The sequence below is a fragment of the Semicossyphus pulcher genome, unplaced genomic scaffold (assembly GCF_022749685.1).
Source record: "Semicossyphus pulcher isolate SPU_LCO1_2020_fin unplaced genomic scaffold, fSemPul1.0.p SCAF_16, whole genome shotgun sequence".
NCBI classification, from domain to species: Eukaryota; Metazoa; Chordata; class Actinopteri; order Labriformes; family Labridae; genus Semicossyphus; species Semicossyphus pulcher.
The window spans coordinates 2,289,749-2,317,650 of NW_027211670.1; the positions used below are offsets into that span (position 1 = coordinate 2,289,749).

The following is a 27,902-nucleotide window of genomic DNA, read 5'->3' on the forward strand; positions in this document are numbered from 1 at the left end:
CATCCATCTTTTCTTTGTTTGTTCAGCCATAGTAGATTACTGTTTACTCGCAACACTTGCAGAGAGCGGAAAAGCAGCCGCTTAGCTCCGCCTACCCTCTCTGGCAGACCAACCACTGCTGGCTGATGGAAAACGCGTCACTAACTGGCGCCGCTTGTGATTTTTTCCATGCGAGTCGCCACAGACACCCAGTCTGTAATAATACTATATACTGCAAATGCAAAGGCTCTCTCTTACATGAACATCTTCCAGATTATCACTTTAAACAAGAAACATCCAGTGCTTGTGGCTGCTTGAATCTAACCTTTGACCCCTGCCCTTTTAGTCCCCTCTGCAGTGAGTTGCAGACATGAGTTCGGATGCTGAGATGAGTGTTTTCGGGGAGGCGGCCCCGTACCTGAGGAGACCTGAGCGAGAGAGGATTGAGGCTCAGAACCGGCCGTTCGATGCTAAGAGCGCCGTGTTCGTGATCGATCCCAAGGAGCTGTTTGTGAAAGGAACTCTGCAGAGCAAAGAGGGCGGCAAAGCCACCGTTAAGACCAACTCGGGGCAGGTACGCTAGCTCCACACAAGGCTAATCACCCCTCTGCTCTCTGTAATGTCCTGCTGACGAAGGTCGCTTCTCTGCTCACAGGTCGTTACGGTGAAGGATGACGAAATCTTTCCCATGAACCCGCCAAAGTACGATAAGATCGAGGACATGGCCATGATGACGCACCTGAACGAGGCCGCCGTGCTGTTCAACCTCAAAGAGCGTTACGCAGCGTGGATGATCTATGTGAGTGAAGCAACGGTTACTGTTTTATGATGCCTATAACCACACAGACAGAGGAGCTGCTGCTCTGTGACTCCATGTAGACCAGCATCAGAGCTGCAGGCAGTTTGTGACGCTGAAAATGTCTCGTCTGCTCTGAAAACACAGAGACAACCTGCTTCTTTTATGCACATTAAGGGTGAAAGGTCAAGGACAGGAATTGAACACATAGCATCCAGCAATTAAATATAATAAATATATAATAAAGGAGAATCCTGGGCCCTATTGTTGCATATTTTTGAGTCTAAATGACTGAGGTTATGTTCAGACAAAAATGCATGCAAAGTCAACAACAGAGACATGACAACTCAGCTGAGAAATTTACATGACGTTGTGTCACAAGCCTATCAGCTTTGAGATTCTCTTGATGCGCTGATATTGCATCACAAGTGTTAAACCAAACCCCATTCAGAAAACAAGCATTTTAAAGTAGTGTTCTTGTCGTCTTGCAGACAGACCTGACAAAGCATGAGCTCAGACTTTTTACAAACCTGCATCATGATGTCATTATTTCAGCATCCTTTCAGAAACAGAAGACAGATTGACAGGAAACAGATCGCCGGTAGTTAACCGAGCTGTGTGTCAAACTTACTTGAGTAACAGAAGGAAAAAATTGGCTTCACTTTGTTCTGAATACACTTTAATAGGTAAAAAGGTTTTGCAGCCATCAGACGCAAAACAGGCAGTTATAGCTGCAATAAAATCCTAGCTGCCATGCTGAGCAGATTTCAGCCTGCTGCGTGACACTTAATTAATAGGCCTCCCTATCTATCACCCTGACTGACACGCACAGTCTTTCTGCCTCACTAGATAGGGGGCGCTCTCATTCCTTTGTATGAACTGAAGGTTTTTGTCTTAAACTTGTCCAACCAACATTTTGCTTATGATACTGGACAGATAACGAGTTAGGAGGCATCTTTTTTTTATTTGTAAACTGTAATGTTTTATAGAGGAAATGTGTCTGATTCAAACAGAGGCTTCTCTCTCCTGCTTGATATAACAAATGTTTTATGTTTCATGTTTCAGACGTACTCCGGTCTGTTCTGCGTCACCGTGAACCCGTACAAGTGGCTCCCGGTCTACAACCAGGAGGTGGTGGTGGCCTACAGGGGCAAGAAGCGCCAGGAGGCTCCACCACACATCTTCTCCATCTCTGATAACGCCTATCAGTTCATGCTCACCGGTAAACTGACACGAGATTGATCAATAATCAGTTTCATATTAGCTTCTGGTGGTACATTTCTAATGTGACTGTGGTGTTTCTTGTTTCCAGACAGAGAGAATCAGTCCGTCCTGATCACGTAAGCTGCATGTTGATGTGTATTCTGCAGCATTTCTTTGATATTTTTATTATAGAGTTGAAACATGTCTGCTGTGTGTTTCCTGTTTCCTGTTTCCTTTAGTGGAGAATCTGGTGCAGGAAAGACTGTGAACACCAAGCGGGTCATCCAGTACTTTGCGACAATCGCAGGGTCTGGAGAGAAGAAAAAGGATGCTGCTTCCTCTGGAAAATTACAGGTAATATCATCAATTTATGCTCCTACAATTGGTGGTAATGTTTAAAAGCAAATCAAACGTATAGTCTCTAATTTGCTGTAGGGGAATCTGGAGGACCAGATCATCTCTGCGAACCCTCTGCTGGAAGCTTTTGGAAACGCCAAAACTGTCAGGAACGATAACTCGTCCCGTTTTGTGAGTGAAAAAACGATTTTTCTTCTTCCTAAAACAGATTTTACACGTTGTGTCCTGGATTCATTATTAAACTTTCCTTTTCAGGGTAAATTCATAAGAATCCACTTTGGCACCACAGGAAAACTGTCCTCAGCTGACATTGAAACTTGTGAGTTAGAATAAATACAGGCGTATAATATTTAGTGTTTCGAGGCTTGTGTTTGAGATAATCGGTTTTATCTTCTCAGACCTGTTGGAAAAATCCAGAGTGACGTTTCAGCTGGCTGCAGAGAGGAGTTATCACATCTTCTACCAGATCATGTCCAACAAGAAGCCTGAGCTGATCGGTACCGTCACAGAGATCAGTGTTTATAGTGTGCTCTTTGAACCAGCTCTTATTCTGTGTGTGCGATTAGTCCTTCTATCAGCTAAAAAACTTGTATGAAAGATTTCTTAAATTAAAATTGACGCTGCTAAAGACATGATGACAAACTATGCCATGTGCAAATCAGTGCTGCAGCCCTCTCAGTTCTTTGTAGACTGTAAGTCCATGTTGTGTTTAACTTTATCTTTCCCTTCAGAGACACTCCTCATCACCACCAACCCTTACGACTACCCGTTCGTCAGTCAGGGCGAGATCAGCGTGGCGAGTATCGACGACAGCGACGAGCTGATGGCCACAGATGTAAACCACGTTCATGATCTCTTCTTCTCCACTTCTGCTAACATTACCTCGACCTCACCTCAGCCTCTTTGTGACCATCTTTCAGAGCGCTATCGACACCCTGGGCTTCACCGGAGAGGAGAGGATCGGCATCTACAAGCTGACAGGAGCTGTGATGCATTATGGGAACATGAAGTTCAAGCAGAAGCAGAGAGAGGAGCAGGCGGAGCCGGACGGCACAGAGGGTAACTGATTAGAGTGATTTTGTGCGTCATTATTTTTATCTCTTACTCTGTTTGAACGTTCTCTGATGTGCTCTCTGTCTGCGCTCAGTGGCTGATAAAGCAGCGTACCTGATGGGCCTGAACTCTGCAGACCTGCTCAAAGCTCTGTGCTACCCCCGAGTGAAGGTCGGGAATGAGTATGTGACCAAAGGGCAGACTGTTCAGCAGGTTAGGAGACCGTTATGAGTTATTATATCTGATATTACTCACAATAATACACAGTAATATTGTTACTAACAGACTAAGTTTAGCAGGTGAAGGAAGCTGAACAGTTAAACAGGTAGCTCCATAGATCAGATCTAAACAGAGACACATGGAGAGCGAATGTTGGACTAATTCATTCTGTGCACAGAAACATAACTCCATATGAATATGTGGCTCCATGTCTGCTCTGTTTGTCAGTTTGTCGTTAATTTCCTCCTTTCATTGTTTTCTCCTACGTCATGGTCAGGGTCCGCCTTAACGTTTGGTCTAACTGCCAGTGACCTGTAACCTGGAATAATTTACCTGCCAACATATTTTTAACTGGCCATAAAAGTGCACACGTGTAAAGTAAAGTTAACTGTTGTTATGAAAATTACACATTTTCTTTACATTTTCTACAAAAGTTTTACGATCTAAACATCTTTTACCACACACAAACACTCTGCTCAACTTCCAGAACTAAACATAGCTTGATCTTATGTTTGTGCACATCTCCTCCACATAGACTTTGACTAAGCTTCTATTTCACCATCATCAGATGATTAGATAATGCAATGAGTGCCGACCACAAAGGCACAGGTTGTGTTGGTCAAAACACGCTGTGACTCATCGTGTTATCATGCAGAAGACAATCTCTCCTCACCCCGCTATCTGCGAAGCGCCACTCTGTCATTTTCTTTTAGCTGTACTTTCTTCCTGGTCTCCACAGGTTCACGGTTCTACGCCGTCTATTTGCCTCCACATTCTCTTCCCTGGTTAGCGGGAAGATTTTCCCGGCTGGATTAGCACTAACCAAATACAGTAAGCGTAACCACGTAGACGGTGCCCTGCGAGGGGACATCCAAAAATAGCGGTTCAGTTAATGACGGTCATGAGTGGCATGCCGCCACCAGCGCACGATGCAAATCTAAATGTTATCTTACAGTTTGTGTTGCAGTGATGCGAGTTGACGAGTGGAGTAGAGTAAATGAAGAGTGGTGAATACTGCGGAAATTCAGCCACCTTAAACATTAACAGATCTTTGCATGACAAAACAATCGCACATAAGATTTAATAATGTTCTATGTGTTGTCCTTGTTCAGGTCTACAACTCTATCGGTGCTTTGGCTAAGTCAGTGTATGAGAAGATGTTCATGTGGATGGTGCTCCGCATCAATCAGATGCTGGACACCAAACAACCCCGTCAGTTCTTCATCGGAGTCCTGGACATCGCCGGGTTTGAAATCTTTGATGTAAGTCTGCATTGATCCGAGTATTTATGATAAATAATGTGGATATACACTGAACAGTTCTTTGCTTTGCAGTACAACAGTCTGGAACAGCTGTGCATCAACTTCACCAACGAGAAGCTGCAGCAGTTTTTCAACCATCACATGTTCGTGTTGGAGCAAGAGGAGTACAAGAAGGAGGGCATCGAGTGGGAGTTCATCGACTTCGGGATGGACCTGGCTGCCTGCATCGAGCTCATAGAGAAGGTTCATTCATACAGATGTATTAACAAAGTAAGAGAAATATAGAAAGGAAACACGGCCTCATCTTATCTCTGTCCTCACCAGCCGATGGGCATCTTCTCCATCCTCGAGGAGGAGTGCATGTTTCCTAAGGCTTCAGACACCACCTTCAAAAATAAACTGTACGACCAACATCTGGGAAAATCCAACAACTTCCAGAAGCCGAAGCCGGTCAAAGGGAAGGCCGAAGCTCACTTCTCCCTGGTGCACTACGCCGGCACGGTGGACTACAGCATCACGGGCTGGTTAGACAAGAACAAGGACCCGCTGAACGAGACTGTGGTCCAGCTCTACCAGAAGGCCAGCCTCAAACTGCTGGCCTTCCTCTACATCTCCTACTCTTCCTCTGATGGTAAGGATGTAGGACAGAAGAGTGTGGTAGTTCAGGGTCCAAGCCGCAAACAAACTCGATTCTTCTTCTTTTTGTTCTTGATCTTCCTTTAGTTTTAGCTCTGCTAAAAGTGTTCATGAAGTAGCGTGCACAGTTAGTGCTCCAAACAGACGCAGGGCACGCAGGGCACGCAGGGCGCGCAGGGCGCGCAGGGCGCGCAGGGCGCGCAGGGCGCGCAGGGCGCGCAGGGCGCGCAGGGCGCGCAGGGCAGCCATCATGAGCCATCAAAAATATCTCCGGCCTAAGAATCTACAATCACTAAAACTGGCACATCAGCTGAATGAACTCTTTGAGCTGCTTTAACAAGTTTTTGCAAATATCTCCAAACATTGATCTGGAGTCAAATTACTTTAATTACTTTCCTTTCTTGAGTCCTGTGCATCTTTGTTTCTGTGGTGTTCTGCCCCAAAAAAGTCAAATTTAACATTTTTTCCTTAATTTTCTAAAATTCTCTTTTCAAAATCTTGTGAAAAAAATGTCCTGAAACGTTGTGAGGAACATTCACTCCTCCTTTCATCTTCATGAATCAGTGATGTACAAAAAGGAGGTCCTACTTTAGTTGAAGATGCTCCATATCTGCAGCACAGCTCTGCACACCTCTCGATTAGAGATCTCAAACAGAACCGTGCAATCAAACTGATTTTGTCACACTTTGCAAATTCAAAAGTCAGTTGCACTACTTAGTTGATGCATATAATTTGGTAATGATTGATTCAAGGGGGCGTGGCATGTTACGACAAATTCAAAACTGTAGACATTTAACCTCTAAAACTTCAAAAATGTAAAAATAGAACTGAACTTTCTCCTGGTGTCGGTTTGCCTAACTGAAAGCTATGATCAATTCAGAGGTCCATCAATCTATGTTTATTATTTCACCAAATATTTGATCAAACTTCACCAAAGCATCAGACAAGACAAACAAAATAGCGTTTTCAGAATCTTTTGTTCTGACTGTTAAGTTTACAGAAACACTCGCTTGCATGTGAAGGTCTTTCCTTGTAGCAGTCGCCGGGATTATCCAGAACCACGTGAGTCCCACAACATAGACCCACAACAACAGTCTGTACAAAACAGACTTTACACACACGTTCTGGGGAGTTATGTCCTTATGTCCTGTCGGGTCTGCTACAGCCTCAACGTGTGAAAATGTGCTCAAAGGCCATTCTTTCTGAACGTACTGAGGCTTAATGTCAGTTAAATAAAAAAAAACAAGCATCCCGATACTTGCAATCAAGTTGAACCCAATTTATTGCATCCTGCGTCCATACTTCTGACTGATTTTTATCGTCCATACTTCTGACTGTATTTTAGCGTCCATACTTCTGACTGATTTTTATCGTCCATACTTCTGACTGTATTTTAGCGTCCATACTTCTGACTGATTTTTATCGTCAATACTTCTGACTGATTTTTATCGTCCTTACTTCTGACTGTATTTTAGCGTCCATATTTCTGACTGTTTTTTAGCGTCCATATTTCTGACTGTTTTTTAACGTTCAGGCTTTAAATAAAAACATGTCCTTTTCTAGATGCCGCTGGAGGAGGAGCTGGTGGCACCAAGAAAGCAGCAAAGAAGAAGGGCTCATCCTTCCAGACTGTGTCAGCTCTCTTCAGGGTAACTGCAAACTAAGATAATACTCTACAACCTGTGAAAATAATTTTGATACCAATAAAGTAAGTGAAAGGATTAATCTTTCCTCATAGAAAGTGATGATATTAATGATCTCTAACAGGAGAATCTGGGGAAGCTGATGACGAATCTCCGCTGCACTCATCCTCATTTTGTCAGGTGTCTGATCCCAAATGAGACTAAGACTCCAGGTACTTCAGTGAAGTCCTAACCACACTTTAACATGTAGCTGTATCTCAGTCTGTGATATGAACTGATCTCTGCTGACTTAAGGGATCATGGAGCACCACCTGGTCATCCATCAGCTGCGATGTAACGGAGTGCTGGAGGGAATCAGGATCTGCAGGAAGGGCTTCCCCAGCAGGATCCTGTACGGGGACTTCAAGCAAAGGTAAGACGCAGAGATGAGGTTTCTTATTTTCTAAATATTTTCATAACAAGAGTTTTTCTTGTAGGTACAAAGTGCTGAATGCGAGTGTGATACCTGAGGGACAATTCATCGACAACAAGAAGGCTGCAGAGAAGCTCCTGGGGTCCATCGATGTGGATCACACGCAGTATAGGTTTGGGCACACCAAGGTACATCCTTTGAATGTATGTTTGAACTGTGGTTCAGCCGATCATCGAACAAGTTTACCGTATTTTTAACCCTTTTTTGAGCAAATTAACTCTCTGAATCTTAAAGTACTTTGTTCCCTTGTTCCCTACATGTTTTAGGTCGTATCACCCACCCTTACTTTGAGTGTATTTGGAATGAATAGAAACACTTTGTTGTTTTAAAAACTGAATTGGTTGAGTATTCAAAAGTCTCTCAAGCTTTTCCTGAACTCTTATTTTGAAGGTTTTCTTCAAAGCCGGACTCCTGGGTCTGCTGGAGGAGATGAGGGATGAGCGGCTGGCCTCTCTCATCACCATCACGCAGGCTCTGTGTCGGGGCTTCCTCAAGAGGAAGGAGTTACAGAACATGATGGAGAGGAGGTGAGCAGAAGCAGTGGTTATATGTACTTAAAATACAGCAGGAGCTATAGCTACTAAACTCTTCGTTACTTCCCAGAGAGTCCATCTACATCGTCCAGTACAACATCCGCTCCTTCATGAACGTGAAACACTGGCCCTGGATGAAGCTCTACTTTAAGATCAAGCCGCTCCTGAGGAGCGCTGAGACGGAGAAGGAGATGGCCAACATGAAGGTGGAGTTCGCCAAGTGTAAGGAGGATTTAGCCAAAGCTGAGGCCAAGAGGAAGGAGCTGGAAGCCAAAATGGTTTCCCTGCTTCAGGAGAAGAACGACCTGAGTCTCCACATTCAAACTGTGAGTAAAGAAAACGCGCTGAGTGAAGGTGTTGTTGTTACTGTACATCATATGCAAGGGCTACAGCACGCTCCCTGCGAGCACGTGTGTTTTATGACCATCTAAACCAGGGATCTCAAACAAGCCAAGAACAAGACTTTGGGGATTTAGACCGTGTCAAGGCCAGGACCAGAATCTATGAAGACTGAGAGAAGAATTTGAAGATTGCAACCAATTTAAGATCAATACCAGTGTTTATCAAGACAGAGACACGACCGCAACTTAAAGGGGTTGAGACCAAGTCACGACCAAGACAACAGTGTATCAAGACTGAGACAAGATCGACCAAGACTTTGAAGGATCGAGACGACCGAGACCAGAATCTATGATAATCCAGACAAGAGGTAGAAACCAAGTTATGACCAAGACCGGAGTCTATTCAGACAGAACCAAGACCAAGACCAGAGTGTATCAAGACGGGGACAAGAAACTTTGAGGGATCTAGATGAGTCAACAAAAGATCGTATCTTTCAATTCATTGAGGCCAAGTCAAGTGGAGGAGCAGATTTCGTCTCCGAGGAATTAAGACAAAGTTAAGTTCTGCACTAAAATGTGGAAAACTCAAACCAAAGGCCATTCATAGATACAACAACCACACATTCCTGTAAAAGAACCCAGGAGAAGAAAAAGTAGTATTCCCCTTCATTATTGTTGGTCATTGCCGTGTATATAATGGCCTGTACAGTCTGTGTGTATGTAAGTGTAACATAGGACTGTCTAAAACAATAATGTTTATGTTTCTGCGTGAGCCGAGGTCTTGTGGACCAGACTACAGCGATCACAGGGATAGCTGCTGTAGAAGAAGAAAACATGAAGGTTCTTAGCTCAAACTCTTCACCACTGTGTCACAGTAGCACAGTAGCATGCAGCCAGCTTGAGTAGACGTGCGCTACATGACTGTTAATTGTGTTTGTTTGAAACAGGAAAGTGAGAGTCTGGCCGACGCGGAGGAGAGGTGTGAAGGGCTGATAAAGAACAAGATCACGCTGGAGGCCAAAACCAAAGAACTCAGCGAGCGGCTGGAGGACGAGGAGGAGGTGAACGCCGAGCTGACGGCCAAGAAGAGGAAGCTGGAGGACGAGTGCTCGGAGCTGAAGAGGGACATCGATGACCTGGAGCTCACGCTGGCTAAAGTGGAGAAGGAAAAACATGCCACTGAAAACAAGGTCAGCTGGGGGGTCGTCTGAACACCGAGCACAGAGGTTAAAACACCGACTAACAGATGTGTTTCTGCTCCACCTTCAGGTGAAGAATCTGACGGAGGAGATGTCCACTCTGGATGACACCATCGCTAAGTTATCCAAAGAGAAACTGGCCCTGCAGGAGGCTCACCAGCAGACTCTGGACGACCTGCAGGCCGAGGAGGACAAGGTCAACTCTCTGAGCAAAGCCAAGATCAAGCTGGAGCAACAAGTGGATGATGTAAGTTTACCTTTACCTGTCAATGTGTCAGAAAGAAGACAAAAGCAGGGATCATAACTCTCCATGTGTCCATGTGTCAGCTGGAGGGCTCTCTGGAACAGGAGAAGAAGATCCGGATGGATATCGAGAGAGGAAAAAGAAAGCTGGAAGGAGATCTGAAACTAACTCAGGAGTCCATAATGGATCTGGAAAACGACAAGCTGCAGCTGGAGGAACGCCTCAAAAAGTCTGTGTTGTACTGTCTGAGCGTAATAATAAGAACAGGTCTTTACATCTTCTCTGATTACATGGTTTGTTTTTTACAACAGGAAAGACTTTGAGTTCAGCCAGCTTTTAGGAAAGATTGAGGATGAGCAGAGTGTCGCTGTGCAGTCTCAGAAGAAGATCAAGGAGCTTCAGGTACGTTAAAAACTGAAGCTAAATTAATATTAGCTGCAGTCAATGAATAATCGTTGTTGGTTTTCTCAGGCTCGAATTGAAGAGCTGGAGGAGGAGATTGAAGTGGAGCGTGTTGCCCGTGCGAAGGTGGAGAAGCAGCGATCTGAACTCTCCAGGGAGCTGGAGGAGATCAGCGAGCGTCTGGAGGAGGCCGGAGGAGCCACGACCTCGCAGATAGAGATGAACAAGAAGAGAGAGATCGAGTTTCAGAAACTGAGACGAGACCTGGAAGAGTCGACCCTCCACCACGAGGCCACGACCGCCGCCTTACGAAAGAAACACGCCGACAGCGTGGCCGAGCTGGCAGAGCAGATCGACAACCTGCAGCGCGTCAAGCAGAAGATGGAGAAGGAGAGGAGCGAGTTCAAGATGGAGATCGATGACCTATCTGGAAATGTAGAGGTCATAGTCAGGTCAAAGGTGCGCTAGACTGGAATATCGAGTTTAAGTATTTATTATATCTTTATGAATAAAACAACTTTCATTACATTTTATTTTTCTTGCAGATTCACTATGAGAAGCTGTGTCACTCTCTGGAGGACCAGCTGAGCGAATACAGGACGAAACACGATGAGAACTCTCGTCTCATCACTGAAGTTAACGCTCAAAGGGCAAAACTGCTGAATGAAAATGGTCCGCATGGAGTTAAATCTTGTTAAACAGACTTCTGAAGTCACATACTTGTCTCTTTTCTTATATCGTCTTCTGAACCCTTTTAAACAGGTGAGTTTTCTCGTCTTCTGGAGGAGAAAGAAGCAATTCTCTCTCAGATGTCGAGGGCTAAGTTGGCCTTCACTCAGCAGATTGAGGAGCTGAAGAGGCAGGTTGAAGAAGAATCAAAGGTTTGTTATGTTACTGCACCGAACAAAACCTGAAACAGTCATGATCTGTGAAGGTCAGCAGGCTAACTGTACTGTACAAGTAGCTGATTATTTTAGCTTAGCATAACGCCCTCCCGACAAATTCAGAGAATGCTTCTCAAACTAAAAGCCCACTCTTCCTCTGTCTCAGGCTAAGAACGCCCTGGCCCACGCTCTCCAGTCATCCCGTCATGACTGCGACCTGCTGAGGGAGCAGTTTGAGGAGGAGCAGGAGGCCAAGTCGGAGTTGCAGAGAGGGATGTCCAAGGCCAACAGTGAGGTGGCCCAGTGGAGAATCAAATATGAGACTGACGCCATCCAACGCAACGATGAACTGGAGGAGGCCAAGTGAGAGCTGTTGTGTATCTGTAATCCCAGCAAATTATGTTACCCAGCTTAACATCCTCTAAACATATCAAGGAGACTTTTCTAAAGGGGTGTATTTCCAACAATGCTTCAGCCTTGGTCAATTGTTCAATTTCTGTTTCCCTGGGTGAATATTTTGCAATCATCAGCATACAGTTTACCACCTGATGCAATGCTCCTTAAAAGCTACATCCTCAAATTTGCATGCAAATTGACTTCACATGTTTTTCTCTGCAGTGGTAGAACTGATTTTATCATTTTAACTTCATTTAAATGTGCTTATCACGTTTGTAATTTAAACTATGATAGCCCTTAAAATTCTCGTTCAATGTCAGTGAAGATAGGACCCTAAAACATAGGACCCAAGGAATATATGATCTCGAGAGCATAAGACCCTTATAACATAGGACCTGAGAACATAGAAACTGGAGCATAAGGCGATGCCAAAAAACATAGGACCTTGGAACAATAGGACTCTGACAGTATCGAACTCGAAGACTGTAGGTCCCTGACAACATGGGACTCTTAAAGAATATAAAACATAGGATCATGTGAACATAGCACCCTAAAGCATTAGACCTGGGAACACAGGACCGTAACAATATCGGACCCTGAGAATATAGAACCCTAAAACTATGGGACCCTGAGAACATAGGACCCTAAGAACATAGGACCCTAAGACTATAGGACTCTAAGAGCATAGGACCCTGAGAACATAGGACCCTAAAGCATTGGACCTGGGAACACAGGACCGTAAGAATATCGGACCCTGAGAATATAGGACCCTGAGAACATAGGACCCTAAGACTATAGGACTCTAAGAGCATAGGACCCTGACAACATAGAACCCTAAAAACATAAGACCCTGACATCATAGGACCCTAAGACATAGCACCCTAAGAAGATAGCACCCTAAGAACATAGGACCCTGAGAACATAGCACCCTAAGATTATTGGATCCTGAGAATATAGGACCCTGAAGCATAGGACCCTGAGAACATAGGACCCTAAGAAAAATAGGACCCTGAGAACATGGGACCCTGAGAAAATCAAACACTGAGAATATAGGACTCTACTAAAATAGGACCCTAAAAACATAAGACCCTGGGAACATGGGATCATTAGAACATAGAGAGAGACATTAGATATAGCAATGTTGGAAAGTGACTCTAACTGAATTTCTTGATGCTCAGGAAAAAGTTGGCCCAGCGTCTGCAGGAGGCCGAGGAGGCCAACGAGGCTGTGAACGCCAAGTGTTCATCTTTGGAGAAGACGAAGCAGAGGCTGCAGGGAGAGGTGGAGGACCTGATGACGGATGTGGAGCGAGCAAACGCTCAGGCTGCCAGTCTGGATAAAAAGCAGAGAAGCTTTGATAAGGTAACAGAGACTGATGAGTTCATGCTGCAGAAGAATTACAACACTTTTCTGTTTTGCTGGCCACTGTTGCTAAAGGCTAACTTACCTGTGACTCAATCCATCCTAATTCTGCAGCTCTCAGATCTTATTCATGGTGGGTATAAAACAACTGAATAATTAGCATAATCAACAGTAATTGTGACACTTTACTTACAGAGACACACCATCCTTTTTCAGTCCAATAATCTGTCTTCCTCAGATTCTGTGTGAGTGGAAGCAGAAGTTCGAGGAGTGTCAGGCGGAGCTGGAGGGCTCACAGAAGGAGTCTCGCTCCCTCAGCACTGAGCTCTTCAAAATGAAGAACTCTTATGAGGAAGCTCTGGAGCACCTCGAGGTCTTCAAACGAGAGAATAAAAACCTGCAACGTACGTACAGAAATGTAAAAAATCATACTGCTCTTTTAACCCTCTGAAAATGGTCATTTGGTCATCAACAAAGGACATTCAGAGATCTTTGTCTTTCATTTGATCTAAAATAATAACTATGATAGCGAGAGCATTTATTCCTTTTACAACAGAAAGCTAGGGTCTTCATCTTTCAAATATTCATGGTGTACATTGGTCGATGACTTCATGGTGGTGTCAGCGGTCTGGCTGCAGGAGATCATTTGCACAATCCTGTTTATATTTATCTTAAACAAAATCCATAATAGCTAAAACATAACTTATATAACTTCTATAAACTAAATAATTGAAATAATAGATTTTCGGTATTTGAAGCATTTGAAGATATTCCAGGCAAAAATACAAATATATGTTTCAGGAAGGTTCATCTGGAGTTTAAGAAGTTTTACACAATCCAGATATCTGCTGTAATTAGAAGAATGAAATTCATTTGACTTTAACTTGAAGAAATGTGATATGATTTTACATTTTTAGAGGAAATCTGTGATTTGACTGAACAACTTGGGGAAAACGGTAAAGCCATCCACGAGCTGGAGAAAACTAAGAAACAAACTGAGACCGAGAAGACGGAGATCCAGACGGCTCTGGAAGAAGCTGAGGTAACATGACGTAACATAAAGAAAATATTTACAGCTTTTTTTATGATATCAGCGTATTCTGATTTGTTTCTGTTCTTAGGCATCTCTGGAACACGAGGAATCTAAAATCCTGCGTGTGCAGCTGGAGCTGGCTCAGGTGAAAGGAGAGGTGGATCGCAGGCTGTCGGAGAAGGACGAGGAGATCGATCAGATGAAACGAAACAACCAGCGCATCGTGGAAACGATGCAGTCCGCCTTGGACTGTGAGACTCGCTGCAAGAACGACGCCATGAGAATCAGGAAGAAGATGGAGACCGACCTGAACGAGATGGAGATCCAGCTGAGCCACGCCAACCGGCAGGCTGCTGAGGCTCAGAAGCAGCTGAGGAACATTCAGGCTCACCTCAAAGTGAAGTATTGTTCATCAGTAGCTTCAACACAGGGATACTAGATTTTGGATAAATTATACAACATCCTGTTTGTCTGCAGGAACAAACCCTCCACCTGGACGAGGCCCTGAGGAGTCAGGAGGACATGAAGGAGCAGATGTCCATGTCTGAGCGCAGGAGCGCCCTGCTGCAGGCGGAGGTGGAGGAGCTCCGAGCTGCTCTGGAACAGTCGGAGAGAGGCCGCAAGTTAGCTGAACAGGAGCTGACGGATGCCTCTGAGAGAGTCGCTCTGCTACACTCTCAGGTGAGCTGCTTTAGAAGATGTGTCAGTGAGGGCTGCTGAAAGGAAGCGCAGTATGATATAAAATATCTGCTGTTTAAAACAAAGACATTATAATAAAACTTGATGTCTGCAGGACTTTCCTGACCAAATGTTTGGTTTTATTGTTGTGCAAAAGTCCCAGTTTGGTTAGGGTCAGAAAAAGATTTTGGTTTACAACATCATTGTTGTAGCTGCAATGTCCTGCAGAACCATGCCCTGTATGTCTGCAGGAATTAGTTTGAGTTCATAATATCTCAACAGTTATGTGATCAGATGCATAAACTCTGTGACAACAATATTAGAGTCATACTTTTGTCTACAGAACACGAGTCTCCTGAATGCAAAGAGGAAGCTGGACGCAGACGTGAGCCAGCTGCAGGGAGAGATGGACGACGCCATCCAGGAGGCTCGAAACGCAGAGGAGAAGGCCAAGAAGGCCATCACTGATGTAAATAATACACACTTATCTTATTCATCACTCACAGGTTTATAGTGTGTCAGTGATAATTATTAAGGAGCCTGGTATCAGTTGAACTTGCTTTGTTCATGCAGGCAGCCATGATGGCGGAGGAACTGAAGAAGGAGCAGGACACCAGCGGCCACCTGGAGAGGATGAAGAAGAACCTGGAGGTGTCTGTGAAGGACCTGCAGCATCGCCTGGACGAGGCTGAGAACCTGGCTCTGAAGGGGGGCAAGAAGCAGCTCCAGAAGCTCGAAGCTCGGGTATCAAACCTGTCCGTGTGAGACTGATTTATAAGAGAGAGATATCAAAGCTGAGGTTGGTTCTGTCTTTCCTCTTGAGGTGCGTGACCTGGAGGGTGAGCTGGAGAGCGAACAGAAAAGAGCTGCTGAAGCTGTGAAGGGGATCCGTAAATACGAGAGGAGAGTGAAGGAGCTGACGTACCGGACTGAAGAGGACAAGAAGACGGTGCTGAGGCTGCAGGACCTGGTGGACAAGCTGCAGCTCAAAGTGAAGGCCTACAAACGGCAGAACGAAGAAGCTGTAAGAGCGGTTTGGACTGATGTTGAACTCTAGCTTTTGTTTGTTTAGAGTTTGATGATTATATATATATATTTTGTTTTTAGGAGGAGCAGGCCAACACTCACCTCTGTAAGCTGAGGAAGGTGCAGCATGAGCTGGAGGAGGCTCAGGAGAGAGCGGACATCGCTGAATCTCAGATCAACAAAATGAGAACCAAGAGCAGAGAGTTTGGGAAGGTAACACTTTATATATTTGTATTTTAGTTTGGTGTGTTTTGATTGTTATTGGATCCATCTTTTTTTTAAATCTTAGGATGTCATCAAATTAGGGATGATGTTCAGCCAGGGGTTTGTTATAGCGGACATAAACCTCTTCAGGCTCACTGTCCACTACCTCCACTTCACACACTGCATGTAAGGAGTGAACGTACCTTCTTGGTTTCTAACTGAAGCCAATGCAGAAACACTTTAAACCTGCATTCTTTCTAATGTCCAGCAGGGGGCGACTCCACTGTCAGATCCTACACAAGTCTGATTTATTCCCTCAGTAAACATGTTCCTAATGAGTTTATGGTCTCAGTCTCTAGTTTCAAGTCTTCTTCAACACAGCATGATGTTCATTTAGTTACTGATGCTCCCATTTAGAGTCACACAGACCAGGAAGAGGGGAGGGTTTAGGGCGGGACTACCTGTGAGTGACAGGTCACTACAACAGTGACTCTCAGGAGTCCGTTTTTTTGTTAGCATCTCAATTTAAATCACAGTAACTGAATTTCAGGTGCAACTTGCTTACCAAGCTAGCACAAGTGTTAGCTGAAAACCTAGCATTTGCTAACCCCTCGCTCCTCTCCAGCTCCACCCCTAAACAGACCAATGAGTGACGTTACAGTGTCCACTTCCTATATGCAGTCTATGATACAAACGCCTGTAGAACACGTCAGTGGTTGCAGAGTGAACAGCTTGTGGAGACACTGAAATAGTGCCGAGGAAAAGCACTTTCATAGAGCTAAATAGTTACACTGGAGATAACCCTTATATTTTTATCATCCAAAACATTTTGTTGTTGCCGTTACAAAAACACTCATATATATTTCTTCTCTCTCCTTCTCTTCTCTTACCTGTCCTCTCTCAGGCTGACTCTGAATAGACCCTTCAAGAGTGACACAGAAGACGTCCTGTGTGGAAGTTTGTAGTAAAAGTAGACACAGCAGAGTTAGCAAACATTACTGAGCCTGTTTACTCCTGGTATTGACATCAATCAATCAGTTCTTATTATCATAGTGCCAAATCATAACATCCGTGAATCCACCATGTGTTCAGGATGAGCTGATGCTGAGTGGATGGTTCAAAGTACGGCTATCCACACCTGGAATTAAATGTCCCCACTCTGAAATAAACAAGTGGCCTCAATCATGTGATGTGGCGTGGACTCACAGGGGGGGGGGGGGGGGGGGCGCGCTCATGTGGACGACAGACAGGGTCAGGTGATTATGATCTAAAATGAGGATGTGTTAAAAAATCTGTTTGATTATAAACCTTTATGAAATAACTTGTTGTTATGATTTGGTTTAGCTCTGTTGTTTATCAGTGAGTGTGTGAGCTACAGTACAGACTGGAGTCTCTGGTAACAGGGAAAAAGACACTATTTCAGCGTGTGTGGATCACATCTCTTATCCACACTGTCTCAGCCTCCTCGTCAGTACAGGATCGTCCTGCAATCAATAAAAAAAATACTTTGTCCCTTACTTTATGAATATTGGGCCCAATTTACAGTGTTAGGTAACGTTACTTTTAAAAGTAACTCATTACGTTCCTGTGTTCCCTCCGTTAGATTACCTTTGCGTTACCAAAAATTAATCCCCCTCTGCGACTCGTTCCACATGTGTGTTAAATCAACAGGACGGCGTGTAGCCTGCTGTACATCTACCTTTGAATGTATCGACTCTACCGTCTCTTTATGATGCTAACAGTCTGACAGTGAACTGGGCAGAGGCATACAGTATTAGGCACAGCTGTTTCCATGACAACAATACAACACGGGCTCTTAGTCCCACCAGTGTTGTGGAGCTGTGTTTAGCTGCAGATGCTTCTTCACATTTGAAGTCGAGCTCTTCACAGCTGACGAGCACTTCTCCTCCACACACAGCTTACATTTCCCCGTCATGTTGTTCTCGTCCCTTTCACCCAAACATTCAGAATAATGTGAATATTTCCACAAAGTAAACGCTGTCCTCTCTGACAGCTCGCTAGCTGAGTTAGCTAGCTACACATGCGCACTGACATGGCTGTGTTTACCTTCTGCTGGTACGCAGCTACCTGCCAAAAAGGAGGAGACAAACAGAAACAGAGGTCTTCACAGGTATAAAATGTTGTGCCCGAACCCTAAGAGACCCGTAATTGTGCGACCTGGAACCGAACCGGACCCGTTTATTATTTGAAAGCTGGGACCACACAGCACTTTGATCATGAACCCTTTCTAATCACGGTCGGGTCTTACTGGATCCACTCGGGTATTACACATAATGTTGAACAGACCCAGAACATTGGACTGTAGATCGAGTCCCGACCCGGACCTGTTTGACCATGTAATACGTGGACCCGGGACCCAACCCGGGAACTGGACGGGTCCAGTGGACCTGTGAAGACCTCTTCAGGGATTTTCTTTTTTTGTGATGACAAAAGGAAAAAAGAAATACGGTGATTCATTTTGCAGAAACAGATTACTTTCAATGACAAAGTAACTAAATAACTTTGTACTACTTTCTAACATGTTAACACTGCTCCTATATCATCGTATTCTGTGCACAGCTAACTATTATGCATAAACTACAGCAGCAGGTGTAAACGCGGCCTTTGTTTTGTTGTGAGATCGTAGAAGAATAAAGATGTGTGAAACATCAACTCTGTCAGTTTGATTATTTCTAAATACCAACACAAATGAGTTTAAACGGAGTGTTTATGATGGATTAGCGTTAGCTTTGTTGTGCTAATCATCCCTCCAGAGGAGTCACTGTTACAGATCCTCAGTCTCCTCAGTGTGAGTCTAATCTGAGCGTCTGTTTGTAGAGATCAGAGCAGATCCAGCTGACATTTAAAATAACTTCACCGTCACTCATCCACGGCAGCTAAAGCTAGCATGAGAGCGGAGGATTAGCCCTGATTAGAGCTAAATAATCAAAGGAGCGTGTGGACCAATCAGAGCGGCCGCAGAGGATCCGTCTAAGATGAAGCTCGTAGATTTATCCTCTCCTGTTGTCTTTTGTTTCTCTGTCAGCGTCCTCATCATCGCAGGAATTTCATTTGTCTCAGGCGCAGATTAAAGAACTTTTACAGTAGAAAGAGTAACTGTAGAAAATCCTTTAAAACGAGGAGCGAGACCGACTATGCAGTCTGAGGAAAAGTCTAATTTGGATCTTTGTTTAAAAAATCTGTTTGTTTTTGGCAAAATCATTAAAAAACTAGAAAAATTGCATTTCCTGCAGAAAATGCGTGGGAATGCTGAAAGCTGAAATGCAATGCAAAACGCAGCTGAAAATGTAGAACACTTGAAAATGCAGAAATGTGAAATAAACTGCCTAAAGCTGTTGAAAAGATTAAAAAGGTGAGGAAAATTTAGCTCAAAGTGTTGAAAATGAAGCTGAAATGAGGAAGACGAAGCTGAAAGTGAGGAAAAAGAAGATCAAGGTGAGGAAGACAAAACTGAAAGTGTGGAAGAGAAGCTGAATGTGTGGAAGAGAGAAAAACAGGAGAGAAAGTGTCTGAAAGAGAGAAAGAAGTAGGGAAAAGGGAGAAAGAAAAAGAGAGAGACGGAAAGTAGGAGAGACAGAAAGATATAGGCAGATAAACAGAGACAAAGGGAGAGAAAGAGGGACAGAAAGATATAGGGAGATAAACAGAGATACAGAAAGAGAGAGAGAGAGAAACAAAAAGAGAGAGAAAGAAAGAGAGACAGACAAATAGACAGACAGCTGGACAGAGATAAAAGCAGTCAACGGCCCAGCCAGCTAAAACAATAGATTTAAGTGAGCAAAAGCTAAAATCATGCCTCTAAACAGTGCTCATTTTAAAGGGCAAAAGTTATGAGTATCAGCAAAAGAATGACACTGTCAGCATGTAGAGAGTCTGCTGAACGTGTGGATGTATTTTTTTTATGTCTGTGATGCTAAATATGTGGACCCCACAGCAAAATACAAAAGTGCTTCCAAGTGGTTTGTCCAAGGAAGTTGAAGTCAAGTTTAACATTACGGTAGATGGAGAGTTTTTTGGCGCTCCTGTTGCTTTGAAGCTCATTGTGCCATAACTGTTGATCTGTTTGTCTTCAAAACCTAATCAGATAGAGTCCATAAAGCTGGACCGTTTTGGACCTTGTCAGTTTTAGCTCGTTATTTAGACACTGAAGTTTTTAGCTTTGTTTTTTTTAGTATGTTTCTTAGCCAATGTGTGAGATGTGAAAGATGCTTTTCACACGACAGCAGAATTACACAAACAAATATCTAATGAAATTTTGCCTTATATTTCTCCTCTCCTGTCCTGTTTCCAGGGGTGGCAGCATGTACCTTGAGCTACATGGCGACTGCTAAAACGTGGCAAAAGAAGGAGAGGGAGATCTGCATTGTAATAGGTATGCATTAGTGAAGGTAAACTGACCTGACTTATACTGTCAGTATTTTCATCAGTACTTAATCTGGGTATGCCTGCCACATTGCTGGCTTACTGGGAGTGTCACAGTATAATTTTGTTGGTAAACTGTATACTACAGATAATAGTTTGGTTGAATGGACTGTGCAGATACTGCTTTTGTTACATAGACACAGGGCACAAAACTAGCATTGCAGTGCCTCTACAGGTTCTGAGGTTGGGAATGTATGACAGACTGTTGCCAGACTAGCTGTGATGATATCTGGGCAGTTTGGAGAGACACAAGCATCTGAGATATTTTCTGGAATATTTCTACTGTACAGTACATTAGAAGTGATCAGATAAATTTGCGTTGCAGCAATGTTACCAATATGTAGTACAGGATGTGAGAAGGCACAGCTTTTCTACTGTAGCCCCTGTTATCTGCTGCTTAAAACATGTTGCTTTACAAAGTCAGATATAGAAATTCAAACAGCCTGTGTTGATCCTATGTATCCAGTACATCACTATTTTTCTTTCATATATGACTTGTTTTTTGGTCCAAAAAAGTTGCATCTACAACATAGATAAGTCATTATGAAAGGCAAACACAGTTTTCCTATAGATACCTAGTTGCACTTTTATTTTCTCAAGTCAACAGCAATGTGGCCTTTTAAACGTATAGTATGTAATCTTTCTGCATTAAAATGTCTAAAATGTTCAAACCCAGAGAAATCTGTAAATTGAATCGAGTGTAGTGAGATCAATCGTGTCATCAGTGCTGTGGTTGTCTGCCAGAAATTGACTTTTTATCCAGTTTTAGGCCACGTTTTTTACAATACACCTTTTAGATCTCAGTGTTTTTTTACTATATATTTTAACTGGATGAAGGATTTTAGTTATCTTTTAGTCATAGACGCCTGGATCTTAAAGCTCCTGTGAGGAACTTTCAGTTTGTCACAGTCAGTCATATGAAATACTCACTTTAAATTTTTGCCCTGGAAAATGTAAACAAAGGCAGTGTGCAGTTAATCGCTGCGTCTGACACCTACCCCCCTCCAGCAGTTTCAGGCATTAAAATGAACTATGTAGAAATAATCAATCTTGTCACTGATGGTCTGGTTTGCTTTTGTAGGCCATATAGAGTAATCAGAATTCATTCCAATCTGTTTTAGAACCAGCGAAAAACTCCTCACAGGACCTTTAAGTTATCAGAGAAACAAGCTGGAGAAACATTAGCGGCAGCGGGCTCCAGCCCCTGCTGCCGGCATGCCGAATAGCGCCGGAGAAACACAGATTTTTTTTACGTGAAACTGCTTTATTTCATGTTTTTACCGGGTTTAATCATTAGGGAATTTTAACCAGGAGAAACTGACTGCAATGATGCCATTGCGCTGTCTTTTTTTATTGTTTTATTGAGAGACCTCTAGCAGCAGAAAATTGCATATCGCACGTTTAACTACGATTTACTTAATTCAAAAATAACAAGGTCAACACTGTTTCCAAGTGTTAGTCAGGTGCAAACAATCATGAGAAGAGGTTCATTCTGCTTGTGCTTCTCATCTGCATCTCCTGGGTTTACTCAGTTTAAACTGCCCTCCTGTTGATTTTACCCTAAAGGTCCATGATGGCAGAGAAATTGTCGGATATTGTGACTTTCCTGAGAAGTCGAGGTGTTTCGGAGGAAACAGTCAGCTCGTTTGATGAGCAAAAGGTACTGTTCTGAATGTAAGATGAGTCAGCCACTCAGGCACTTTCCTTATTTAACTCTGAGTTGGATCTTGAAAGTTTAATGTTGTTGACCAAAATTACTAACAAAGATACAGTATTTCTGTACAGTACATGGCAGCCATTGTTGACTTGGACAGGATGCATGTTACATTTTCTTATTCCCAATTTATACATGTCAATTGTTCATTGTAGTTTAGTCCCTCTTTGAAGTATTGTTATATCCTTTCCAGTGCGCTACTGCAATACAATTTTACAAACTTTGTTATTGACTAAACGTCTCTGCTTCTTTACCCTACCATTTGTTACTTAAGGTAAAATCATCTGTCTGATGGACAGAATAAAGATCAACAAAAAGTGCTAGTGATCAGTCAACAAATGTCGCAATGTGTTTTAGGAGACTTTGACACCAGATAAATTACCAGTGACTTAAGAATTGCATTCAAAATACCTACATTTTCCAAAGAAACTGCCATGTGTCTATACTGTAGCCTATGTCATTTGTATATTTCAAGAAGGCATTACCTGGATAAGGTTGAGGAAGCAGAACTGCATCAGGTTTTTGTCCAGGAAGTCAGCTGTGAAATGTCCATCATCTCTGAGGGTTTGAAAAATGTCCATCCAGAATTGTACACACTGTTTTCGCAGGACCCCCCACCATGACTCTATCCTTTGATTTGCCGTACTGCATCCGGAAATGAAGCTTCCTTCTCCTGCATGATGGTCCGCATGATTTCTACGCAGGAACAGCTGCATTTCTCTGACATGACCTTTTTCCGTACCTGGGTCGGCCCGCAACCGCTGTGGACAGCCTCCAATGAGCCTGACGGTGCTTATGAAGTAGTCGGCGATTACCTTGGGATCACTGTTAGTTGTATATGCCTCCATCCACATTATGTGCTGACTAAATCCGTCTATGCAGCCATTAATTGCAATGCCATACGGCTTTAGTTTGTCATATGAATCCATATGCCACAATGCGTTTGGGCCTCTGCTGTTATTAATTTGCTGATATTAATTTAAAAAAATCAAAATTAAGCAGGAGTGCTTTCAGGCCTACATGGTTGGGAGCACAGCTAATTTCCAACTAAAAATGGCAACAGAAAAGCCTTAATTTTTATATTAATGCCAAGCCATTCAATGCACAAACAAAGACGACAGAATGAACATTATAGGGTAAACAATGTGAAAACATTCATCTTTAAAAACAGTAGTTGAGCCAGAAATTAAGCTAAAATCAGCTTGGAATTTTTTTATTCAAGAGAAATTGATAATGGGATTTCAATAAATGAATAATGTGAAGTAAATTAACCTTTAAATAAAACTACACAGACGTTAACTATTTAAAATCTCCATAGCAACCTTTAGGTGAGTGACGTCAGGACAGATTCTAACATGTACTTAATCGAACAAAAACAAACTCAAAGTCTTTTCAACACAAACAAATTGAGAGTTGGCAGCAGATTTTCGCAGTGGTTCTCAAAGTTGAAAATTTCAAGGATTTCTACAGAAAAACGATCTTCATCGACCCTTCATCGACCCTTCATCAACCCTTCACAGACGCTTCATCGGGACATTTCTCCAAGGATCAGAACTGTTCCTGCATGGCAGACGTAAGACTTACTCTTTAAGAAACAGCTTGTTTTACTGTCGAGACGTGAACGATACATTGACTTGATGAAGAGTTTGTTAAATGACATTTTAAAGGGTGAATTCATCTCATTCGACAGCCGTTTGACAAAACGTTACTCTGTAAATGACTGTGCACAGTAACACCAGAATATTACGAATAAAATGTACATTTTGAACTAGTAGGCCCTACATAGAGAAAATCAAAGTGTTATGAAACTCATTTTGGTCCAGTCCCGCATATAATCGCTACTTTTAAGTCATTTAAAGGATCAATTCATCAAATTTCATGGACGTTTTCCAAAACATAAATGCATTTTATCTTTAAATCTGCATGTTTGGGATTCCGGTATAATATTTCCATCCTATAAAGGGAATACATTCTTATTTTCTTTGCATTTAAATAAACGTCAATGTATTTTTCACACTATTAATTCACTAAGGCCTATTTTATATGGGCTTCAACTTTGTATTTATTATGATGATATTGCTAATTTGTTCGTCTTCGTCTCTGTACAATGGTATTGTTTTTTACGTCCGGTTAACCAGCTGTATATTTTTTCACTCTTTAATTTCCAACACATTTTTGTTATATTGAATTTAACATGCGTTATAGGCCTATGTATTAATTTTGATGAAACCGGAAGTTTGTCAGCTAAAACAAATGTAGCTTGATATCGGCGTTAAAAGTAAATAGCATTTCAAATCTCCATAGTAACCCTTAAAGAGCTGCTGCAGGCTGGCAGGTGAAGACGTCAGAAAATACGGTGCTGAACTGTTTCCGCATGGCAGACGTCAGATTTACTCTCAGCTTGTTTTATGGTTGAGAAGTGAAAGACGCATTAACTTGATACAGAGTTCGTTAAATGACATTTTGAAGGGTGAATTCATCTCATTTGATAGCCGTTTGACAAAACGTAATTCTGTAAATGACTGTGCACAGTAACACAACTTAATGACGAAATAATTTGAATATTTGGACGATTCATAAAATATCGCAAAAATAATCATGAAACTCCTTCAGGCCCGCATGTTTGAGTCTACGTTATAAAGATAGCAACATTACTTTTCAGGCTAATCAAAATTTAGAGTATTTTTTACTAATCTTGTATTGTTTTTAGATGACTTAATATTCAAACGCATGTTGCAAATTCAGGTCAAACAAGATCTATTTTCCACTAAGTTAACTGACAGAAACGCATAGGGACTAGAACATGTAAATACTGTTCGAAAGGAAATCCTCTGTATCTTTTCCAGAGGTATTATTAATGTATCAGATTTGATATTAATGTTTACTTTTATTTATTAAATACACATAAAATCCTGCTGAATAGTGGATGATGATATGAGACTCCATCTTCTTGATGATACTGTTGGCAGGTGTTTGTGTCATCACCTTTATACAAGCTAACTTCTTACCTGTGTATTCATCAGGCCTTTTACTGGGATACAAAGTCAAATATATCATAGCTTAGCAGGCTGTCAGTTATTGAAAGTAGTAAAAAAGAAATGTAAGTGAAACTTTTTTCGTCATGTTTTTGTACTTACAGCAGTGTGATATTATTGTGCTTTCAGTCCATTCAGTGGTTGAACTCTACAAGTGTGCATTTTGATTTGTTAATGGGAGAAGCAAATTACAGAAACATACAGTTAAGTGTTCAAAACAAGCATTGCTTAAAGTCATGTGTTTGTGTATCTGTGACTTTTATTTTGAAATGAGTCTTATTGAATTGAAATCTAAGGATGTGAGGACTTTTTTCCAGAGTCATTTTGGTAAAAGAGAGGTTGAAATGTTTGGTTTGTTTCTGTCGACAGGACGACCGCCGCGCCACCTGGACCGAGGTCCCCGTCCCCGGCATGCGAGTCCTCAGGGTGACCCTTTGGAGGCTCCCGGCAGCAGCAGGAGCAGCAGCCGGGTCCTCCTCAGGTACCCCTATCAGGTTCCACACTCACACACCTCCCTCTAGCTCTCCTCCCCGCTCTCCCTTTGGCTCTCCTCCTCGCTCCCCTCCTCCCTCTCCCTCTGGCTCTTCTCCTCGCTTTCCTCCTTGCTCTCCTCCTCCCTCTCCCTCTGGCTCTCCTCCTCAGCGCGCCACCGTGACCGAGGTCCCCGGCATGCGCTACCTGAGGGTGAACCTTTGGAGGCTCCCGGCAGCAGCATTAGCAGCAGCCGGGTCCTCCTCAGGTACCCCACTCAGGTTCCACCCTTACAGACCTCCCTCTAGCTCTCCTCCTCCCTCTCCCTCTGGCTCTCCTCCTCGCTCTCCTCCTCAGCGCGCCACCGTGACCGAGGTCCCCGGCATGCGCTACCTGAGGGTGAACCTTTGGAGGCTCCCGGCAGCAGCAGTAGCAGCAGCCGGTTCCTCCTCAGGTACCCCACTCAGGTTCCACCCTTACAGACCTCCCTCTAGCTCTCCTCCCCGCTCTCCCTCTGGCTCTCCTCCTTGCTCTCCTCCTCCCTCTCCCTCTGGCTCTCCTCCTCAGGGCGCCACCGTGACCGAGGTCCCCGGCATGCGCTACCTGAGGGTGAACCTTTGGAGGCTCCCGGCAGCAGCAGTAGCAGCAGCCGGGTCCTCCTCAGGTACCCCACTCAGGTTCCACCCTTACAGACCTCCCTCTAGCTCTCCTCCTCCCTCTCCCTCTGGCTCTCCTCCTCGCTCTCCTCCTCCCTCTCCCTCTGGCTCTCCTCCTCAGCCCGCCACCTGGACTTCGGTCCTCGTCCACGGCCCCGGTAAGTCCGTCCCCAGGCTGATTCTTCGGAGGGTCCCGGCAGCAGCCAGGTCCTCTCCCTCTGGCTTTCCTCCTCCCTCTCCCTCTGGCTCTCCTCCTCGCTCTCCTCCTCGCTCTCCTCCTCCCTCTCCTTCTGGCTCGCCTCCTCGCTCTCCTCCTCCCTCTCCCTCTGGCTCTCCTCCTCAGCGCGCCACCTGGACCGAGGTCCCCGTCCCCGGCATGCGCGTCCTCCGGGTGAACCTTTGGAGGCTCCCGGCAGCAGCAGTAGCAGCAGCCGGGTCCTCCTCAGGTACCCCACTCTGTTTCTACCCTCACACACCTCCCTCCAGCTCTCCTCCTAGCTCTCCCTCTGGCTCTCCTCCTCCCTCTCCCTCTGGCTCTCCTCCTCAGCCCGCCACCTGGACTTCGGTCCTTGTCCACGGCCCCGGTAAGTCCGTCCCCAGGCTGATTCTTCGGAGGGTCCCGGCAGCAGCAGGAGCAGCAGCCGGGTCCTCTCCCTCTGGCTCTCCTCCTCGCCCTCCTCTTCCCTCTCCCTCTGGCTCTCCTCCTTGCTCTCCTCCTCCCTCTCCCTCTGGCTCTCCTCCTCGCTTTCCTCCTCCCTCTCCCTCTGGCTCTCCTCCTAGCTGTCCTCCTCCCTCTCCCTCTGGCTCTCCTCTTCCCTCTCCCTCTGGCTCTCCTCCTCGCTTTCCTCCTCCCTCTCCCTCTGGCTCTCCTCCTAGCTGTCCTCCTCCCTCTCCCTCTGGCTCTCCTCCTCCCTCTCCCCCTGGCTCTCCTCCTTGCTCTTCCTTTGGCTCGCCTCCTCGTCCTCCCTCTGGCTCCCCCTCTAGCTTTTATAAGGACTTTGAGGTGAGCTCCTCCTCGAGCTCCTCTCCCACCTCCTCCTCGGGCTCTTCCTCCTCTTCCTCCTCTTCCTCCTCCTCCTCTTCCTCTGATAGCTTCCTCACTGTTTCTTCACGTCGGTCCTGTGTGAGCTCTTCCCCAGACAGGTTGCCCGCCTGCCTGACCCTGACGGAGGAGGAGCAGTGGCCTGGTCTGGAGCCCGAGGATCCGGAGGACGTGTGGGGACTGAGGCAGAGGAACCAGCAGCGTGGAGGCTCCGGACGCAAGCGACCTGCTGGGGAGGCAGAGGGACCCCCTCCACCGAAGCGTCCTCTGAAGAGCTAAGTGCCTTCACATATAGATAAGATAGAATAGGTTAAGTTAGAATAAGTTAAGTTCAGTTAAAGGTATAATAAGTAGGATTTGTTCTTGCATTTTATCAACAACACATTCAAACTGGGCCCCTCCTCCTGGGCTCTTCGTCACCAGAAGCTCACTCTCACTCTCTCGTGCGAGAACACGCCCACCCCACCGAGCTAACACCGACAGCGTCACGGTTACCTTTTGCGCTAGCATGCTAACCGCCAGTTAGCCTGTCCTACCAGAGGCACCTACCTGTCCAACAGAAAGAAGGCCAGCTCTGCGTCACTCTTTCGCCATGTTTGCCGGTCTGAATGGGGCCCAG

At 44.3% G+C, this 27,902-nt stretch overlaps 1 protein-coding gene across 1 annotated transcript; it reads left to right on the forward strand.

Annotated features, from left to right (window-relative positions):
• The first annotated feature begins 349 nt into the window (after positions 1-349).
• On the forward strand, positions 350-27,562 carry LOC138593598 (myosin-1-like). The gene is made up of 41 exons (XM_069664669.1): positions 350-553; positions 635-778; positions 1,841-1,997; positions 2,088-2,115; positions 2,218-2,332; positions 2,414-2,506; positions 2,591-2,654; positions 2,734-2,832; positions 3,067-3,170; positions 3,256-3,394; positions 3,483-3,601; positions 4,720-4,869; positions 4,942-5,112; positions 5,194-5,500; positions 7,069-7,154; positions 7,273-7,360; positions 7,443-7,560; positions 7,625-7,748; positions 8,011-8,147; positions 8,224-8,479; positions 9,442-9,684; positions 9,764-9,940; positions 10,021-10,166; positions 10,249-10,339; positions 10,409-10,798; positions 10,885-11,011; positions 11,102-11,220; positions 11,390-11,586; positions 12,798-12,981; positions 13,220-13,385; positions 13,899-14,023; positions 14,103-14,411; positions 14,492-14,695; positions 15,036-15,161; positions 15,266-15,436; positions 15,516-15,716; positions 15,800-15,931; positions 22,379-22,402; positions 25,484-26,687; positions 26,789-26,825; positions 27,118-27,562. The coding sequence occupies exons 1-41, from the start codon at positions 350-352 to the stop codon at positions 27,560-27,562; spliced, it is 7,521 nt and encodes a 2,506-aa protein (XP_069520770.1).
• Positions 27,563-27,902: the final 340 nt, after the last annotated feature.